This window comes from Pieris napi, chromosome 16 (genome assembly GCF_905475465.1).
Source record: "Pieris napi chromosome 16, ilPieNapi1.2, whole genome shotgun sequence".
Classification (NCBI taxonomy): Eukaryota; Metazoa; Arthropoda; class Insecta; order Lepidoptera; family Pieridae; genus Pieris; species Pieris napi.
Window position 1 is genome coordinate 7,723,846 of NC_062249.1, and position 16,943 is coordinate 7,740,788.

General features: G+C 34.2%; 3 protein-coding genes and 1 long non-coding RNA gene across 4 annotated transcripts; 2 read left to right on the forward strand and 2 right to left on the reverse strand.

The window, feature by feature from the left end:
• The first annotated feature begins 2,362 nt into the window (after positions 1-2,362).
• On the forward strand, positions 2,363-3,316 carry LOC125057336. The gene is made up of 2 exons (XR_007118193.1): positions 2,363-2,589; positions 3,062-3,316. It is a non-coding gene; the product is annotated as an uncharacterized LOC125057336 (long non-coding RNA).
• Positions 3,317-11,360: 8,044 nt separating this feature from the next.
• On the reverse strand, positions 11,361-12,319 carry LOC125057554. Its single transcript, XM_047661321.1, has 2 exons — positions 12,237-12,319; positions 11,361-12,095 (listed from the first exon to the last, which is right to left on the reverse strand). The coding sequence occupies exons 1-2, from the start codon at positions 12,282-12,284 to the stop codon at positions 11,400-11,402; spliced, it is 744 nt and encodes a 247-aa protein (XP_047517277.1). The 5' UTR covers positions 12,285-12,319; the 3' UTR covers positions 11,361-11,399.
• Positions 12,320-14,850: 2,531 nt separating this feature from the next.
• LOC125057555 (chorion class B protein PC10-like) lies at positions 14,851-15,969 on the reverse strand. The gene is made up of 2 exons (XM_047661322.1): positions 15,839-15,969; positions 14,851-15,522 (listed from the first exon to the last, which is right to left on the reverse strand). Exons 1-2 carry the CDS (start codon positions 15,938-15,940, stop codon positions 14,899-14,901), a joined length of 726 nt encoding a protein of 241 aa, XP_047517278.1. The 5' UTR covers positions 15,941-15,969; the 3' UTR covers positions 14,851-14,898.
• Positions 15,970-15,997: 28 nt separating this feature from the next.
• Positions 15,998-16,842, forward strand: LOC125057556 (chorion class CA protein ERA.1-like). Its single transcript, XM_047661323.1, has 2 exons — positions 15,998-16,154; positions 16,417-16,842. The coding sequence occupies exons 1-2, from the start codon at positions 16,104-16,106 to the stop codon at positions 16,783-16,785; spliced, it is 420 nt and encodes a 139-aa protein (XP_047517279.1). The 5' UTR covers positions 15,998-16,103; the 3' UTR covers positions 16,786-16,842.
• The last annotated feature ends 101 nt before the right edge of the window (positions 16,843-16,943 follow it).

Sequence of the window (16,943 nt, forward strand, 5' to 3'; positions counted from 1 at the left end):
TCGAGTTTGGCAAAATGTTGGTTCTCATATCTATATTGCCAATTTTGTCCTGTGTAAGTTATTTACTGTTTTTAAAGCTCTGTTTATTATTTTTGAACATAAGATCGAAAATTTTATGAATATAAAAAATTCATATATAATATAATGTATTTTTTATGTGCATACAATGGTTATCATCTTTACTAGACTACTTTGTCCAACGGCGGACAAAGTCACCATAATTGAATTTTAGTTAATTTTATGATAAATCTTGTGCCATCTCTCCTCTACTTGTCCCAGCTGATTGTTCGGGGTAGACGACAGAAGTTATTTTTTTTATAGATAAAGATAAAGTTAATTACTTATTAGTAAAGTTAACTTACGTGTTCAAATTTCAAAATAAGATGACCCTAAACGCGGCCTAAAGCTAAATCTGAAAACTACCGCTCTTCAGCCATACCACAACTAACATTATAATAAGACACGATTTTTTCATCATATATTCAAATAAGCTGTGCCAATCCTTAAATTAGTCGTTGACGAACTTAATGTTTCAACTTTCATAGCCGATTATATTGTTCTTTAGATATCAATTAGTCATAAGACGATACTTTAATATACATTTACACTAGCAGACTCGGCTAAGCGTTGCTGTGGCTAAGGTTTTTGTTTTATTCCATAGTAGTAAAGTATTCCAGGGAAGTGGTAGGAGAACACCCGTCTTGGGGACCACCATGCTTTATTGGTGGTTATGGCATTAAATTGTAGCTTATATGAAATGTTGGTACTTTCAACACAGCGCCATCTGTTAGAATTGTATCAAATAATAAACAAATATTTTGCAATAAAATAATATTGAGATGTAAGCTATCCTATATTTTAAGTTGGATCAAACTACACACGGTTTGCAAATTTGATTGATATCGGTTCGGTAGTTTAGGAGTCCATAGCGGACATACGTGACACGTAATTTATATATATTAAGATGATACGTTTCAAGTGGTTTACTTCTAATTATGTTTTGATTAAATGTGAAACATAAAGATTTATACAATTAAATACTTATTGCAGGTCACCGCGCAGTGTTTGCGACCAACTATATTATGTGATCAGCCAAAGCTCTCCCCATGTGCACCTTCATTATTAATTGAACCAGAATACACTGCATTGGGATGTCTACAGCCAACAATTACCCCCTATGGAACGTTAAGCGAAGTGCCACTCTTTCCCCTTTTGGCCAATCCAGAAGTGCTGTTATCGATGTTGCCAGCTGCGTCACCAATTTCGGCTTTGATACACCCATTCTCATGCATATACCCACCTGCCCTGCCTTGTAATTGTGGTAGCCATTTTCTCAAGAAAATTCCTATTCCACCACCGTTTATATAAACTTTTATTAAATTGACTTTATTAAAATTAGAAAAATCCTTTTAATTTCACGCAAGAAATATCTAATTTTATTTATATATAAGTTTCAAAAGTGTTAGATTTACAATACCTATTATTTGTTGTCATGTACATTTAACATTGACATAATTACCTACTTTTAATTAATATTATCAAATGTATTAAGCAAGTAAAAGTACTGTTGCCAAGTCGACAAGGTTTTATAATACCGTACGTCATAACACAATACATTTTTGACATAAGGAGGTCATAGTTCTGAACCATACTTTAATGTATGACAACGAGGCGCGATGGGTCCTTCTTTGCTTAAATAGCCCGGACCGTTTTTTACATACAGTTACAGACATAGGATTCATAAAATTTATAGCCATATTTAATTATTAAATACGAAAATATAAGTCAATGTTGTAAATATTATTATAGAGCAGTGGTGGCCTGAAGCCTCTAGGCTTAAGCGTGCGAATCTCATCCCTGAGGTCGTAGGTTCGACCCCCTGTTGTGCACCAATGGACTTTCTGTCTATGTGCACATTTAACATTCGCTCGAACTGTGAAGGAAAACATATGACGGCGTGTGTCAGGCACAGTCGGCTGATCTCCTATTTACCTATAAGTTTGACAAATGATCTTGAAACAGATACAAAAATCTGAGGCCCAGACCCAAAAAAAATATGGTGTGATACAATATTGTTCGTGACTTTGTCAATTGAAATATTAAAATTCCGACGTTTCTTTTTTAATAATCGTGTATATAATCTACGTAAACAATGCATGGATCCACCTAGGACCCTTTTGCATCAGTCTACTAAGCTTCGATGGTGTTAAATGATAATAATATGTTCTGGTTCTAAATGCCGAAGCCTACCATCACCCCATGACCTGACAGATTCATTTCTGTGCTTGTTTCATTTATATTCATAACGCTACGCTGTGTGCGTTAAGCGCGCGGGAATAGGAACTTCCAAGAATGTAAAATACTGTTCATTACTTCGAAAGATTAATTAAGCAATTATTTTTATCTTAAAACAATAACGATTTTCTCTTAAGTTATGTAAGAGATAATAGAGAGATAGATGGTGTCGCGTGTGATAATATTCTGTACTTAAGCGAACCGCATTTATTTTGCAATTATTTATTTATTGCTCTTACATTCAGTATCATGTCTACGGGAATTTTTATCTGCTTAACAGTTTTAGTTATACATGTAAGTGTTAATATAGAGTTGATATTAATTTGTTAATGCCGTTACAGAGGCTGTAATCAGGATGATTATTAATTGCATATGGTTGTAAAAAAATAACGAATTAGACGCAAATGCTTTGCTTTTTGTCTACGTTACGTGTTTTTGTTCAATAAAAATATTTCATTCAATAATAAAATCAATAACCCTGATATATTAAGTTCATCACGCACTCCAAAAGCACTCCACACTGAGCGATTACATAATCCCTTATATATTATGGCTTTTTAAAGGAGTCAGGAGTGCGTTAATTATGTGTTATTTGTTTCCGACGGAACAAGATATATACTTTTACTATAAAAATTAAGATACCGTATCATAAAAACTACTGATCTGATTATAAAAATACAATAATATCAATATATAATTTTAAAATAAAAGCATAAATTCTTCTACAAAAATCTTTTTAATGTCAATTTTAATAATTTTATTTCAGAACGCAACAGCTCAATTTAGAGTCCCAGAACTACCATCACAGACATTACCAACATTACAGAATCATAACTTACAAAATATTTGGTCGTTGGGGTCTCTGTCATCTCTAACACCTAGAATGAAGTTAGTGTCGCAACGTCATCAGTATATCATAAAAAAACCCCAAAAGAAAATTAATAAGCGCCAGTTAATGGCGGAATTATTCAAGCAATCGGCCATTAAAAATATACAAGATGCTGCCAGTATTTGTAATCGACAAAAGAAATCGGTAAATTTGAATAATATTGTTGGCAACATTCCTTTGATTGGAAACGATGCCGGCCTCAATACTGATGTATATAATTTTAAATACCTATAATTATTTATTTATATTTATTTATTAACTTATTTATTAAAATAAATCTAATACTTGTATCATATCATTTTAATATTTTTTACTAATCGTGTCTATTAAAGCTTTAGTTAATTTAATGACTTTTTTATTGAGGTTTTTTAAACCTTTATCAATAAACCTTAGAAGCTTTAAATAACCTTTGAGTGATTTAATCAATAAAGAATGCTTAACATGAAGAAAGTCTGATTTGTTTTAACCTATTGTTTAATTATGAATCTCTCGTGTATTATATATTATAGCTATAGAAATCCTACTAATATGTATTATAAACGCGAAAGTTTGTAAGTATGGATGGTTATTTGCTCTTTCATGTAAAAACTACTGAATGGATTTTAATGAAAATTCACAATAATATAGCTAATATATCAGAATAACACATACACATAGGCTACAATTTATAAAGATATTGTGTGAATTGTCCAAAATATCAAGTAAGTAGGAAAATATGCGAGCTATTCTGGCGTGCGTTGCCAAAGCCGCTTGAGTTACACATATAATGTAATGTATGATGAAAATATTTATCTTAAATAATCAATATCTTTAGTAGCTTATATTTTCTACGCCACGCTAATATAAGCTACTCGAAATACTTATCCTGTGCACACGGAGTCGCGGGCACCAGCTAGTTATAAATACATCTTGTGTGAAGATTTATTTTATTATATTGTAGCGTTGTATTAAAATACAGATAGATTTTCAAAGTATTTTTGGTTAGACACGAAAGTGGCTTAAATCAATCATACATATGAGTTATATGCTATATCCATAAAGCTGCCAGCGGGCTTTCTCTGTGACTTAAATTTTTTGTACCATGCAAATTCCAAGTTGTTAACGCCACGAATATTTCAACGTTGGATAACGTCATAGTTATGCAGATGACTTTGTTAGATCACAACATATTTGAAATCTGCCCTGCAATTCTGTAACTCACTTGCGAAACTGCTGTGTGAGTTCGAAAAGTAAGTTACAGAATCGCAGGCAGTTTACAAAGTACCCTTGCAGAACAAATTTGACCAACCAAATGCTAGACTTGTTCTATCACAAATACTTAATCTATAACAAGTATTTTACCTAAGATTAACCACGTCCAAGATAACGATTACATATATATTACGTATTATATGAAATTATCATCAGTCATATAAAATGTGTCTCAACAAAGTATTGGTAATATTACACATATTTTTCGTACAGGTAATGTTGTAACATATATGTGAAATACGTATAATATGTTGCGTGATATTTACTATGTTTTTTACTTCCAGAACATTGTGACGCAATCACTGCAAAATTGGCCCAATTTTTCATTCAGAAGACCAACATATCCTTTATACCAAAGTTCTTTAGTACCTATGGCTAGAAGTGGTATACAGCAGGCGATACGAGATAACTTAATGCTGTCAAATGGATCACCATTCCCCTCAATACCATTCAACGGCTCACCATTCTCCAACACATTACAGTCTGGGCCAGGCTGGCCAACCTTCTCAAGAAATGATATACCAGTTATAAGTCGCATGCCTTACGAATATAAACCTGATATTTCTGGCCTATACAGTGTAAATCAGGGCATAGGTAGGCCAGGCCCTTTGAGTCCTCTGCATACTTTGACCTTAAATAGTCTTCTAGCTAATATACCGTATAGTAGTATAGGTTTTATTGACGAACAGACACATCTAGCGGGTTTTTCTTTGCCATCAACATATATAGTGATAAAAAATCCAATCGTACAAACTAACAGTTTAGGACAGAAATTTGGTATTAATAGTTTTGCCAGGCAAAATTCTTTAATACCATACTTTTAATGTATAATTTTAAGTTATTTAATTTACAAATGTTATTTTTGTTAATTTAAATTGTTTTGTTTAATTGAATTGATATCCTTACATTTAAAAAATAAAATATTATGATATTTAAATTTTTGTACATTTATAAAGTTAATACTAAATGTTGAGACAATTCACACTTTAATATTCATTGTCTCTAAACTAATATGACAGTCCTCAAATCAAGAATGGACGAGAATTGTCAAGAAACTCCGACACTTATTTTAATCGAACGAAGTGCGTAACATTCAACTGCGTTTTGCTTGTGAATATAATGTATACGCAGGCGCAGACGCCTTGTATTACACGTTTACACCTTTGGATTACACGTCATCTTGGGCGTTTCACGAATTTGTATAAATCTTATGTTCCAAATCATGAAAATATAACAAAACAATTTCAACTTATATGATGTATGGCTCAATTTAAACAAAAATATTGTTACGATGTCTAAATCATCTGTTAGTTTCAAGCCCCGTAATAGCGCAATGGGAAACATTTTTGGATAAAAACAGCCTTTAGGGAATAGAATGACATTGACTCTATTTTTATATAAATTCCTTTGACATTAGTGGGTCACGTCTGTCGAAAAGTGATTTTGTCTCAAACCCATGGCCTCGATTCACTAAAGATTATTTACGAGGCACAAAATACTGTTCTACACAAAAATGTTTCCCATTGGTAATTATTGCTATTACGACGTTGGACATGTAACTAAAGCTTACAGACTGTTACAGAATTTATATTAATCGTCACGATTTCATTGATTAAATTAAGAAAAAATCATTAAATTAAGATTCTCCTCTTATATTTTCATTATTTATATGATTGTTTCTTAAAAAACCTTCGTGACATGGAAGTCATAGGAACACAGCATATTCGACGTACAATAGGGTTAAATTTTATAGTTTTTGTATAATTGAATTCCGTTAAACTGGTTTGTTTGGGATACAAATTGATTTCCAAATTAGTTTTTGTAACTAAAGTAAGGCTTATGTTCATAAGAAATTACACAAACATCGATAATAATAATTTATTTACAATAATCTCAACAACTAATTACTAAAATATTGACTGGCACATTTCGATACTACGTCCATGACTTGATTGCCAAAGGATTCAGCAACCATCGCTGTGCCGGACGAAGGCACATTGCCATCCACAGCAACCATACCATACACGGGAAAACATCCAGATACTTTTATAGTCCCACCGATAGGCAACTCGCCAGCCATATTGACATCACCATACTGTAAGGAAGGCACCACCTCCGATATAACAGGCGATACTTGGATGTTATTAATTGCTGGATTTTGCATACCATGAACTAAATTACTAGCTGGATTTGCTAGTAAGTTGTTCCCGTAATTATTTCCGTTATTGCCTACATATATATCGGTTATACCTTCATTTACTATAGGACTATAACTGTTTTGCGGATATGGTATTATACCATCATTCATACCATATGGTAGATAACCATTTCCTGCAGGCATTCCAAGGGATTCCTGAAAAAAAAATGAAAATTATTTTCTATTTAATAATTAAACGTAACGGTACGGGTATATACCAGCCTTAAATAAATTCACCATAGATGTAATTAAAAGCAATAGGTTTAGGCCTTATGCTTCTTTAATCTGTGGTGTTCTAGCCGGGGTCAAAATTTCGAACCAGAGCTACACCGGTCTTTCGATATATTAATAAATCAACTATTAGTAATCATCTAATGAACGAATGTAAGATTTAGACATTAAGTACAAGCTACGAGTCCAGTATGTCAAAATTTAATACGTTTTTGACGTACGTAAATCACGTTTCTGAATGTCAACCTAATACTTAGTCTTCTGTGACTTCACGTAATCGCGGACTGATAATAAATCGTTATTAAAAATGCGTAATTGTATATTACTTGTGTGTACATATACAAAATTAACAATACTTACTTTTAATAATACGCATTGTATGAAAAATAATAGCAAGCGATTCATTTTTAGTCTTTTTTGTTTAAATGAAATTATTTGTATCTTTTACTATATTTAATACCTAATGTTATCTATGGATATTATATTTTGTAATGTATGTTATCGATGTTACAATGCAAAGTTCAATGCAATTCTATTGCTTATTAATTTATTATGTAAAAAGTAATGGATGATATTTAATTTATTTTATTTTTAGGTAAAGAAAGCTGTTACAGTCAAATTACGTTGTGTCTATACCTCGTAAATAGACAACATCGAAGTTTATTGTTTTATTAAGCTACGTCATAATAGAATACAAATCTTGTTTTAAATTATTAATAATAATATTCAGTGGCGCTACAACCTTTTTAGGTCTGGGCCTCAGATTTCTGTATCTGTTTCATGATCATTTGTTAATCTAATAGACAAGTAGGCGATCAGCCTCCTGTGCCTGACGCACGCCGACGACTTTTTGGGTCTAAGGCAAGCCGGTTTCCTCACGATGTTTTCCTTCACCGTTCGAGCGAATGTTTAATGCGCACATAGAAAGAAAGTCCATTGGTGCACAGCTGGGGATCGAACCTACGACCTCAGGGAGTCGCACGCTGAAGCCACTTGGCCAACACTGCTCTAAATAATTAATTTGTTGAAATTTTTTGCTTCATTCTATGTCATAAAGCTGTCTGCTGACATCTTCCTGTGCGATGTAATCTTTCCGAAAAAAAATAGATAGGCACCTTTTGAATTTATAAAATCAAACTTTCCCCTATTTTAATTGCAGCATTTAATCTTACGTCGTAATAAATTAAATTCATAAATTTCCCAAGAATACTGGGTAGCACTGTAATCAATATTTTTTTTAAATTATGTCACATTTTTAACAATAACGCGTTATGTAAGCGAATGTATTTAAGTATAAGTAAATTTGAAAACAGTCAATCAATCAGTTTTAAGATTTTGGAACTTACGTAAATATTTAAAATGACTAAAATCATAATATTTTGTCTTTCTACTATGCTCATAAAGGTGAATTTAATAGTATTATTAGAAATCTAACCCCACCATATTAATATAATTTTATTGTTGACTGTATGTGTGACTTCTTTGGGCTTCTAAAACCATTGATCCGTATTAGAAAAGTAAACAATATCTTTATGAAAATTGATGAATCATTTGGTGATATCGTCTAACTTATGAACACAGGGTACTAACTACTTTTAGTATTTTTTAATAATCGTTTGTTTTATTTCAGACAATTACTGGCCAAGTCATTCGCAACCCTATTGGCGTAGAAGCAATGGCATATGCTAATCCAATGGCTAATATAGCATACAGTGCAGAATATGCCAATCCGTGGTGTGACAACTATGGGCTAAACTTAGCTACACTGGCAGCTAATGGATGTGGCTTTTCAGTCCAATCTAGTTCACCAATCACACCAAATGGTGTTTCAATTCTGTCAGAAAACATGGTTATTGAGGGTCCATTGGCTGTTAACGGACAGATGCCTTTCTTGGGGGCGATCGGAGTGGAAGGATCTTTGCCAGCGTCAGGAGCTGGTGTTGTATCTTACGGTGGTGGTAACGGTAATGTTGGCATAACGAATGAGGGTTTCCCAAGTTATAGTCTGGCGAACCAATATAACATGGCCGGCATGCAATATAACATGGCACCCGCCTTGACAGGTTTGGCCCCAAATATGGCTGGGATGGCCATGAATAATGCCATGTATGGAATGGGCGGCTTATATTAGATGTAAATTATACTGTTTATATTCTATTTATAAATAAAATAACAAGTATGAGTAACTAGTTTATTTTTTTTAATTTGTGATTTTTAATACAAAATGTGACAGTAAGATTTGTTTATAATGTTGCTCACTTAAAAAAAGTAATACAATGTAAAAAAGAAGGTGCAACACACAATATAGGCACTAGCATGCAGCATATATAGTATATGTACTTGTAAAGAATAAAAATCAAATTACGAAGGAACATAAAAATTACGACAATGCTTCAAATAGCTAGCTAGCTCATGTTTCGGACTTTTTTAATAGCGATAATTATAGGATAAGGAATATTAAGCACCACGTGTGCCACCATGGTCAATTGACACCTTAGTAATGTAAAAAATAGGTATCATACTACATATATCATTTGTGTCTGCCTTTAAGGCTGATGTTTATAAACCTTGTCAAAATGAAAAAAAATCAGAAAGGCAAACATATCGACTCTGGCTTTTCAAGTTATTAAATTTTTGAAGATTTTTTATAATTTAAAAATATATATTATAAATGTACGCTTGGCAGACCTGCCTTGCGATTCTGTAACTCACTTTTCGAACTCTCACAGCGGTTTTCGCAGTAAAATGACTGCTTCACGACTGATTTCAGCGCGACCGCCACTGCGAAAACCGCTGTGAGAGTTCGAAAAGTGTTCGTTTAAAAATTGTCTGCCAGCATTGTAGCGCTGCGTTTTCTATTAAAAGCATTTCAAAAGTATCGACAAAAAGAAGTGTGCTATATCATTTGCTCGTGTCTGCCTCTGGGGTTAATGGTTTATACCATTTAGATGACGAAGGAAATCTATAAGGCAGATGCCTCTGCATTATCACACATTAAATCGTTTGCTCCATCCATGTAATTTGGTCCATCCAGTTAATACGAGCAAATCATATACTTAAATGCGCGCCAGCTTAATCGATTAAAATTATATATTTGTACATGGAGATTTATTTCTGTGTTGGGAAATATTACGTGTTTTTATTCTGATTTTTTTACAACAAGATCGCGTAGCTGCATATCTCAACTAGTACAATTTATCTAAATATAATGAAATGAAAAATGCATATGTACCGTACATTTTTTTTGACAACCTAGGGTAATTATTGCTTGGCTTCATTAATTTCAGATAGATGGTATAAAAACTGTGTTTCGCTCTGTCTGCGTAATGTTATAGTTTTTTTATTGATTGTAATTTATACTCTAACTTTATTTAAAATGTGTAAGCAATAACATTAAAATAATAAAAATCTAAATAGCATATACCTGATAATACCTACACCATATATTATAAAGCCTCAATTACATTTACTTCTCATCGGATTAAAATCATTGCCTCAAACATTTTTACGGTACAGAAACAAATTTTATATGTATAAAAACCAACACGTATTTTTTAGCTAAGAGCATTTCATCTGTCTATACTGTATCATCGTAATAAGTATTACAAATCACACATGCTTTATACGGCCTTTCTGGACTTTGATTTCTGATATGACACGATCAAATGAGTCATTCGAAAAAATGCTGATATTATTTCTAAATGTTATACAGATTACGTGGTTGTTTTAAAATGAGTAAACTTTCAATTTAAATGAATAAGATTATTTAACTTTCATGATCTAAATTCTAAAGTATGATAAATAATTAGAGAAGTAAGCGTTTAACAGTTTTAGTCAGGAGTCGTAATTAATTGATCTTCTAATTTGTCTAAGATAAAATATGAATTTCATAGAGAAAAGCTTAGGAGAAAATATATTACACCGCATTGAAAACGACCCTGAATCGTGTTAACAAAGTTATTTCGGCCCCTAAGGATATATCCTTATATATCCTAAGTTTCATAAATAAAACTCCACGACCTTAGCCACTAGGGTTTCGGACCAGTCAGTGCTTAGACTGATTGAGAACCTCCACATTCATCGTATCTCAGACGTTACAGTTTGATTCGCGCTGTGAAATATGGGTATTATGCAAACCGTTTTTCGTTTATGTCACCTGTAATGGTTAAGATGTTATTGTTGACCAAAGATCCTAAAAAATCTTTTTAAAACAGATACCATAGACCATGTATGAATATTGTTTAAGGTTATAAGGGATTCCTAATATGTTTAATAACAAAAAACCGTTTAGTGCAAATATGTAAAATTTTAACTAGCCCAAAAAGTGCTAACATGCAACAAATGGATAATTCAGTCATATTGTATTTTAAATTAATATTTAAAAAAATTACGGCACCATCTCTGTATAATTTGCTATTACAAGGCCATCACAACCAATCTGACAACTGAACTAATTTCAGGATGATTTTTTGTCAATATTGTAAATAACACAAAGGCTTAATTAAAAATATTTATTCACCTATTAAACAACCTTAACTAGTATACTGCACCCATTGGTGCATTAAAACCTGCTGGATAACCGTTGTAACCCAGCCCGTTCCCATACGCATTAGCGTATGCACTAGCTTTAGCATACGCTTTTGGATTAGCATATGCGTTTGGATTGGCATATGCGTTTGGATTGGCATACGCGTTTGGATTAGCCATCGCTGCGGGTTCATTGACACCTTCACTAACGATTCCAACGTTTCCATTTCCACACCCATAAGCCACCGCACCTTGTCCTGTGGCCGGTAAAGGACCTTCCAATGCCACAACGCCCAAAAATGGTAATTGCCCAGATACCGCTAACGGTCCTTCGATAGCTATATTGTCTGATTGAACAGTTATACCAGTTGGTGCAATAGGAGAAGAGCTCATCACTCGTAGACCTCCGCCATTAGATGCAGCTAAATCAGCTAATGTCAAACCATATGTTAGTCCTGGAATATTGTGACCGATTGGAATTTCTTCAACATTAGGATTGGCATAATTTCCATAACATGATGGATAGGCATTTGGAGCATAGGCATTAGGGATGTAGACGTTGGCGGGGTAGGCATTTGCATATGCCATGTTGTTACCAGCTACAGCGGCAGCTTCAGCTGCATTCGCAGTATTTGCTACGGCATTAGCTGCAGGATTTCCAAGACCAGCGGGGCTATATACCCCTATGCTTTGGCCGGTGATACTCTAAAATCAGAAAAAATAATAGTGTTTCTCAATACGATTTTTTTATTCAACATAAAGTTACAGTAAAGTTAGTGATTATTTATTATTGTTGCAAATTATATAAAGAATATTAATTTATTTAATAAAAAGCTACTTATATACCTGAATTAACATCACCGAGACGAAAATAACAATTGCCTTGGAAAACATGTTTACGCCAACTCAAAAATAACAATGATTTTAAATTATAGTTCCCCTATTTATATACACATCAAAATTGTATAATTTATCAATTTTAACAATACTTAATCATTTTTGCATAATATATTTCATAAGAAATCAAACTTAACAATAATATTGAAATCGTTTCAACGAACTTTTAGTTTATTCGGTCAGTAATTACAATATTTTTATATAGATAACATACCTTCTGTGCTTTGAATGTAATATTAAATATTACAGTAGATTCTGAATCTTATTTCACTTCTACATAATCACCTTGTAATGTACGTCTTAATAATTCATAAATGTTACTTAGGAATTCAATCAGTTTACTCAAGCACGAACTAGTTTCGAGATAACTTGGCCAGGAAGTACAATAGTTTTGTTTGTCGTTTAATATAATAGAATACATTAGGAAAATGTAGTCCTGTTGTGTTGAAAATTATAAAAGTTTTCGAGAAAAGGGTACGGCCGTGCCGCTTTTTTGCTCGACTTGGCGGAGGTAATTGAATCATTAGGGGGTATCAATTGTAATTTTTTTACAATCTGTTCAGAAGTAATCATTACATAGAAAAACACGAAAACACGCAAACCCAATAAAATGTACATTTTTGATCGTATATTTTGTAAATCTCCTGATTACGTACAACGTATGTAGTATTTATCTAGAAAAAAAGTTTATGTAGCTACTTTTCCAAAAATAGCTCAATAAACGAAGTGTATGCTATTATAATAAGACATTAAAACTGTATTGATGAATATATTTCACATCTTTGATTAGCTAATTAAGGATTTCCATAAACAAAAAAGAATCCACGAATTGACTTTTATGTAATAGGAGGCATACGGACAGGATGCTCATCTGCCGCCCATGGACAGCCAGAAGGCTTACATGTGCCTGCCTTTCAAAGCAGACTTCTATGAATATAACAGATACTCTTATATATTTTTTATTTTATTGCCAGGTGTGAAATCTATCAAGTAGGTTAGATACCCTTTATTATATTCTAGACATATAGCAATTTTTCCGGCAACATTATTTTTATAAATCCAATATTGCAGCATGAGCAGTGTTGGCCTAGTGGCTACAGCGTGCGACTCTCATACACGAGGTCGTAGGTTCAATCCCCGGCTGTGCACCAATGGACTTTCTTTCTATGTGCCCATTTAACATTTGCTCGAACGGTGAATTTATCTGTGAGAACGATCTAAGTTCTAAGGATATTTTGGTTAAGTATCCTTACTATGTGAGTTTTCTGTATAATTTATACAGTATGCTCTGTAGTTTGGCATGAGTAGTACTTGCGTAAAGAACACGATAGGACAAGCCATATTTCGCCAGATTAAAATACTATAAAAGATACAGCAAATAATTGAGATTCAGAAATATTGGATATTGGAACTAATAAAAACTACTCGAATATTTCATTTTTTATAACACCTGAGATTGAATTTTGAATTGAATTCAGTCTCAGGTTTTGATGACGCTCTTCTTAAAGCCAAAACCAGCATCGGAATACTAGGCGTTGCCATTTCGAATGGCGTTCAGCCTTGCGATTCTGTAACTCACTTTTCGAACTCTCACAGCGGTTTTCTCGTCGCGGTCGCGCTCAAATCAGTCGTGAAGCAGTCATTTTACGATTTGGCATTCTGATAAGGAGAGAGCTTGTAGTTTATTGTTTGAGCGCGACCGAGAATTCGAAAAGTGAGTTACAGAATCGCAAGGCTGTTTTGCCATCATTTGGAAGGGCCCAAATTGGCCTCGATGAAGCTTGGTGTTCTGAGCTAGGCGAGACGGTACTTCAATCCGGGCGACTGCTTGTACACAGCGCGCAAATTCAGGCCCACATGGAGTACTGTTCTCACCTCTGGTCGGGAGTTCCCCATTACCAGCTCCTTCTACATGACCGTATTCAACGTAGAGCGATTCGAATCGTCTACGATCAGTCATTTTCCGAGATCCCTAGGCATTGCGTAATTTTCAGAGAAATTGTTCGGATTAATGTAAAGTAAATACGTGCAACTGTTTCACCGTCAGATTTTGAGGCAGAATACTAAAATCCACCAGTTTCAGCTCGACATCCGTCTTTCCACAACTGAGCGTTTTTTAATCATCACTACTATATGGAAACAGCTGCACCCTAAAGTATTTCCGAATCAATTCAACTTAAGACTTAACTTATTTAAAAGAGCGTAGCAATTCTAAGTGAGTGCCTATGGGCGGCCGCGGCGGGGCGGTATCACTTAACATCAGATGAGCCCGTTTACGCCATGTCATATAATAATTTAAATATAAGTATGTAAATAGTAAATTTTAAATGCATAAATATATTAAAAATATAAAATCACCTTCGGGCACTGATAATAGTTGAATGAAGATTAAGACTACCTATACTCACTATTACTTAAAAGCTTATATGTAGAAACTTATCAAACAATATTCAAAATATAAATTTTTTTTATCTTTTTATTTTTATGTTAAAATTTACCATTCGTTGTATTTTTACTGGTTTTTAATGCCAGATGAAGGGTAGTGAATAAAAAATAAGAAATATTTCGGAAATGTACAATTCTTTTATTTTGTAATCTTAAGGTCTACGTCTTATATTCTTCCACATCCACAGCCACTGTTGTATCCATATGACGCTGGGCCAGCCAGACCTGCAGCATATGGGGAAGGCATACCGCGAGCCGCCATAGCTGGAGCGGCAAGAGCAGAAGCGGGCATGCCCTGGGCGTACCCATAAGCTCCGTACGCATTGAGATCCTCGTTTAAGATTGCAACGTTTCCATTACCGCATCCATACGCAACGCCTCCCGAACCAGCAGTTGGCAGTGTTCCTTCTAAAGCAACGGCCCCAAGGAATGGAATCTCACCACTGACTAGGAGTGGTCCTTCAATTGCGTTTTCAGAGATGAGAGACACGCCGTTGGGTGCGATTGGTGACGAGCTTGTTACAGCAAGACCTCCACCGTTGGAGGCTGCAACTGTTGCTGGGACGAGACCTCCGCTCATGCCGTAGCCAAATCTGGATTCCATGCCTACTTCGTATTCAGCAGCACGCATTCTTCCAGCGGAGTTCCAAGGTCCAGACCATTCGGCGTTGCATGGAGATGCCCATTCAGCCCCCCGAAGGGCAACTGGCTCCATGGCGTAAGGGGCGGAAGCCCATCCATATCCTTCAGCTAAACCATTGTAAGCGCCAATGCATTGGCTGCTTATAGCCTGCAAAAGTCATAATTATAATTACTTTTTGTTCTGTACTAAACTCGAAGCGTTTCGTAATCTTTTATAATAAAAGTTAAATATGCCAAGATTAACCAATTACACAATTTTTACCGAAATGTCAGTAAAATCATACCAAACCTTTAAAAAAATTTAGCAATTTTATTATTAAAATTGTATGTAGGCTGTTACAACAAATTAATGCTGTGTTTAATCTTTTTAAGAAACTATTTCTGTGACGATAGCATAATATAAAATTATGAGTGATATATCTTCTGAAATTGCGTTATGTGTGGCTTATCGCTTCATATCTTACCTGAATAAGTAGGGCTTGAGCGCAGAAAAGGATAGTTTTGAAAGACATGATTGTTTGTTCGAATGAATGAAAAATACAAAATACTCCTTTTATATATGTCATTTACACAATGGAATTTTATGTCGTAATTAAGTTAAATGTATGAATAAATAACAATTAGAATTTAATTATGAAATGTTTTCGATAAAGTTTATTAGGACATTGCCCTATAAAAAGTGTTACATTTTCTTTTGGAAATTATTCTGTGGATTCAGTGAAAACAAACATGTCTACTTTCAGCATTGTCTTCCTCTGCCTCCAAGCTTGCTTGGTCCAGGTAAAAACACAGAAATTAATAAGTTTAATTAATAATTTCACAAACTTGTTTATTAGTTTTTGATTTTGTCTATGAACTCTTAATTAATAATTAAATCTCTTATATTAAAAAACATCATCTAATTTATTATTAATTATAAATCTATGTCTAATATCGATACGGTTGGTGGGTGTGAATTAAACGACCCTTTTTTCAATCCCATTTTTATAAGTATATACTTCATAACGAAAGATTTAAAGTAAATATTTGTATTTATTTACAGACCGCGTTCGGTTGGATTGCTGAAGCACCATGTGCAGCAGGTAACCCCATGCCATCATGGGGGCTTGCCGGTCCCGCAGCAATTGGACTTGCCCCTGGTATGGCTCCCGCTCAATTTGCTCCCGGTGCATTCGCCCCTGCATCTGCCCCATTTGCCCCAGTCGGATACGAAGCTGGAATCGGTGCGTACGGTGGTGAAGGTATCGGTGACGTAGCCGTAGCCGGAGAGATGCCAGTAGCTGGTACCACTATGGTAGCTGGTCAGGTGCCCATACTCGGTGCTGTACGCTTCGCGGGTGACCTCCCAGCTGGTGGTGTCGTCTCAATCGCAGGAAGCTGCGGATGTGGAAGATCTCCATACATGTACTAAGCTGCTATGTTTAAAAGAAGATACGACAGTTTTGAATAAATAAAAACATATGATTTATTTTTTTGTATCATTATCTTGAGTTCATCCCTGTGCACACTTCGTTGTACGAGTATTAGTTTAATAATACATTGTATTAAAAAGGTAAAACACTCGACACA

Coding starts and splice junctions, on each gene's coding strand:
- LOC125057554 (XM_047661321.1), bottom strand. CDS start 12,284: ATGTTTTCCAAGGCAATTGTTATTTTCGTCTCGGTGATGTTAATTCAG. Junction 12,096..12,236: donor TCTCGGTGATGTTAATTCAG/GTATATAAGTAG, acceptor TTCTGATTTTAG/AGTATCACCGGCCAAAGCAT.
- LOC125057556 (XM_047661323.1), top strand. CDS start 16,104: ATGTCTACTTTCAGCATTGTCTTCCTCTGCCTCCAAGCTTGCTTGGTC. Junction 16,155..16,416: donor TCCAAGCTTGCTTGGTCCAG/GTAAAAACACAG, acceptor ATTTATTTACAG/ACCGCGTTCGGTTGGATTGC.
- LOC125057555 (XM_047661322.1), bottom strand. CDS start 15,940: ATGACATATATAAAAGGAGTATTTTGTATTTTTCATTCATTCGAACAA. Junction 15,523..15,838: donor CTCAAGCCCTACTTATTCAG/GTAAGATATGAA, acceptor TGACTTTTGCAG/GCTATAAGCAGCCAATGCAT.